Genomic DNA, 3,960 nt, shown 5'->3' on the forward strand with positions numbered 1-3,960 from the left:
GATGAGTACCCTCTTCCCATTACTTTAGAGCAGTGTTTCCCAATCATTTTTGTAATAAGTCCCATCAGAACGTTCCAAAATTTCTAATGCCCCCATGACATTATGTGACTAAAAAAATTTTATACCAGAAATTTTGAAAATCCAAAAAAAATTAAATCTCAAAAAAAAAAAAATGGGCACGTTCAGGAAATATTAGGGACTAGATATTAGCTGCGTTCCTTTGGAAATATTTATCTACTTTTTAGTACTTAAAACTACTTTGATCTACTTTGCTATACTGAAAAAGTAGTTCAAAGCCACAGTACACATAAAAAGGTAATATATTCCGAACTGACATTGGTCGCCAGATTGTCAAAACATGACACTTTGGCGACCAATGTCAGCTACCGAATTCTTAATTATTTAAAATACCGACGAAAAACGCACAAAAACCGATAAACCACGCACACCACTAATTTTTAAACAATTATTTACCATTTTCCGCGATGAAACACGAAGAAAATTTGTTATTTTTCAATTTATAATATTTTTAAATGACATTTTATAAATTAAAACAAAAGCAAATTTCCTGTTTACTGCGATTAAAATATAAAAATTAAAGGCCGACCTGACAGATTGGTGCCCATTTTTGACAAACAAATTTTCACAACGTTCGGAATATATTACCTTGTTATGTGTACTGTGGTTCAAAGCAGCTTTAAGTACTAAAAAGTAGATAAATATTTCCAAAGGACCGCAGCTATTTAGGCAACGTTATTTTCTGAACGGAAATAAAGGTAAATTGACTAAATTTGTGTGGATGTTTCATTATTGTCAAATATCGAAATTTTTACAATCGCATGGGGCAGACACCAAATTTCACTATTCTTTAATAAATAAATAATATTAAATATAACCGATAAAGCTCGTTTTACTCGTTTTCAAACAAATAGATTTAATTTTGCTAACGTAAGTCATTAATTAAAAATAACCAGCTGTCATGTTGACAAAAAAAACTTTCCTAAATGTTTAGGTAAAATTTTCTTGCCTAACTTTCCAGTCAGCTTTCCAATAAAATTACCTAAATTGGAAGGATTTTTTTTGACAGTTGACCAATCAGAGAGCGAGAAATTACCTAAAAATTTAGGCCCTAACGCTTCTGAACCTGCCCAATGATGATGACATGGCTTATTATGGAGCAGATACATTGTATTCAAACTTTGTTCGTCACTACAGTGACATTTTATTTACCCATACATACAGCCTATATGACAACTAATTACAAACGACGTTCTTCAGCGCTGTAATGATCTCGATGTCGAGAGGATCATCATAACTCCCCATGTATCTACTTCACACAAGTGATTCGCCTGCGAGGTTTGCTGGGTTGTTCCATTTCCGAAGGCAACTGAATGCAGGTGTTTTTGCTTCTTCTCATTGGAACATTGTATGATATTGCCTTTTTGACGGGGTTCTCAGGATCTCACCTTTGAACATGGTAAAACCAACATTAGTTGAATTTGGGGGCTGTTTCTCGACAAGCTACAATAACTACACCAGCTACATTTACTTAATCGATGACCCCAAAAAACCAATAGTAAAGCTCCATTTAATATTGGGAAATATTGTTTGTGGTCGGAATAATTCAAAAATACTAAAATTTTATCCGTGAGGCCCGATGGGATGGAGATATTGAAGTTTAAAGTCATAGATGTAGCTGACGTATAGTTGATGTAGCTCATCGAGAAATAGGCCCCTGCATTCTACCCTTAAATAGCCCAGGAAATAGATTTTTCAAGAAAAAAATTTGTAACAGGCTGATTTTTGGTATACAGCTTGGTATTAGGGTGGTTTACAATCTGTGAAATCCTGAAGTTTCCTCTGTCCGCTAGTCGCATTATAAGATGTCAAAGGTCAAAATATTTTTTTTTATTTTAAAAACGGCAGGTTTTAGACAAAAATTATGTTCTGCAAAATTGTTGCTGAGGCTGTTTTGCAAAAAATTGTCCTACAAAGATTTCTTGTATCATGCACCGTTTAGAAATTATATCACTTCAAATTCACATATATTTTGCTTGATATTTTTATATTTGTTATTTTAATGAAATTACATGGGATAGTTGGCCTTTGATCCTTTATATTGGTACTAGCGGACAGAGGGAACTTCAGGACTTTTCACAGATTGTAAAAAACCACCCTAACCAAGCTGTATACCAAAAATCAGGCTGTTACAATTTTTTTCCTTTCTTTGACAATTTTAGTCCATTCTTACTGAAACATGAAGTTATTAACTTCAATTCTTTCTTCAGAAAGAGTAACTTTACTTAAGTTTACATCAATTTAACTTATTTGAAGCTTGAAGTCATAATAAGAGATCATATTACTAACTTAACCGTAACGCTCTTAATACCAAATATAATCAAAAGAACAATTTTTTTTGTCATTTTTATGTAGTCAAATCCATTCTATTAATAGTGTAAACATACAAGTATTAAATTATTATGCGTTATAAGAATAAAAAATGTTATATTTTGCACGCCAGGACCATAACAAGGGTTACTATTCTTTCCATTCTACAGAATAATAATTCTCAAAGCTTTCACGTGTAAATATTCCATACTCAGCTAGTTCATGATACGACGTTAAGCAAAATACCATATTAAGCTTCTTGACTGCATCAATAAAATCTCGATTAGAAACGTTAATGTCACCACTGCTGACATCATCTAGATGTGACATGATACCTAGAATAAGATCCGAAATTTTTTTGTTACCCATGGACACGTAAGAATCCACAGGAAATCGTTTTGTTTTATTGAAAATATCACGTTCACGTGGTATAAGTCTGAATTTGACTGCGGCGTTTTTTCGAGAACTTTTGTCACAGAAATCAGTTCTTAATAAGACATCAAGCCAATCTTGTAGATCGGTATATTTCATCCATTTATGCAAAGAAACGCATTGGAATATTTCAGCGGCAGCACATATAGAATTCTAAAAGTAAGTTTAAATTGGAATATTGCATAATTCATAATTATTATAAAAAAAAAAAATAATTTACTCCCCAGCACTCGTCATCCCAAGCGTTGTTAACCTCAATATCGGAGGTAAAATGGTATACCATGGTGTATTATTTGAATATTTAAAGGGTTATTAAAGAAATTGAAGAACTTTGATTTTTGTTTTCTTGATTGAATCAAAAAAAGAATTATGTATTATAATTATTAAAAAAACCTGCACCAAAACACCGTGACGAGCAATGAGCAATCAACAAAGGACAAATTCAAAAGAAATGATAAATTGTTTTGAAATTTGAATTTGATGAAACCTCGAGCGTCTTATGAGAGAGTAGGCCGCTTTTTTTTATCCATTTTAAGCCATTAGCCAAAAGCCAGCTAAAAATGAGTATACTCCACATTACAAATTACAATGCTGCCGAAAGTACTGATAGAAGTTTTGTACTACTTTCGAGAAATTCGCGCTCCCATAGTGCCTGGCTACACGGTGATTTTTCAATCGCCTAAGCAGTGAGTTTGAAGGCAAGAGGGATGAGGAGTGAAGGGGGAAGATGCTCACGAAGGGTACTGAATTTTCTGAGGGCAGTACAGTTCCATTGCTAAATTTTTCCTCTTTTTGACATTTGTTCCTAGAAAATGTAAAAGTGGAACGCGATTGGGCACAATAGTGTGTAGCCACCTCAATCGATTGAAAAATCACTGTGTAGCCAGGCACTATGGGAGTGATTACATAGCTAGGAGTGACACTTTTTGAATTTTGGATAACGACATAAGATAGGCCGTGAACGCACCCATTCATTGCAACTTGCTATGCTTAATATGAACATGTGGCCGCTCAGTAATAATTTTCCACCTGGCTTCAAGCTTACAGCTAGTGGCTGCTCAGCGAAATCAAGTACCGTTTTTAAGCTACTCTAATCTCTCAATTCAAAAATTGCATTTGCATTTTGAATTCGTTTGATTT

General features: G+C 33.7%; 1 protein-coding gene across 1 annotated transcript; it reads right to left on the bottom strand.

The window, feature by feature from the left end:
* Nucleotides 1–2,395: 2,395 nt before the first annotated feature.
* Nucleotides 2,396–3,323, bottom strand: LOC129921090 (uncharacterized). The gene is made up of 2 exons (XM_056002747.1): nucleotides 3,041–3,323; nucleotides 2,396–2,973 (listed from the first exon to the last, which is right to left on the bottom strand). Exons 1-2 carry the CDS (start codon nucleotides 3,101–3,103, stop codon nucleotides 2,539–2,541), a joined length of 498 nt encoding a protein of 165 aa, XP_055858722.1. The 5' UTR covers nucleotides 3,104–3,323; the 3' UTR covers nucleotides 2,396–2,538.
* Nucleotides 3,324–3,960: the final 637 nt, after the last annotated feature.

The sequence above is a fragment of the Episyrphus balteatus genome, chromosome 1 (assembly GCF_945859705.1).
Source record: "Episyrphus balteatus chromosome 1, idEpiBalt1.1, whole genome shotgun sequence".
NCBI lineage: Eukaryota > Metazoa > Arthropoda > Insecta > Diptera > Syrphidae > Episyrphus > Episyrphus balteatus.

Bases quoted from the DNA above. Each gene is read 5' to 3' on its own strand.
- LOC129921090 (XM_056002747.1), bottom strand. From the start codon at position 3,103: ATGGTATACCATTTTACCTCCGATATTGAGGTTAACAACGCTTGGGAT. The intron at 2,974-3,040 runs GTAAATTATTTT...ACTTACTTTTAG, and splicing joins GGGATGACGAGTGCTGGGGA to AATTCTATATGTGCTGCCGC.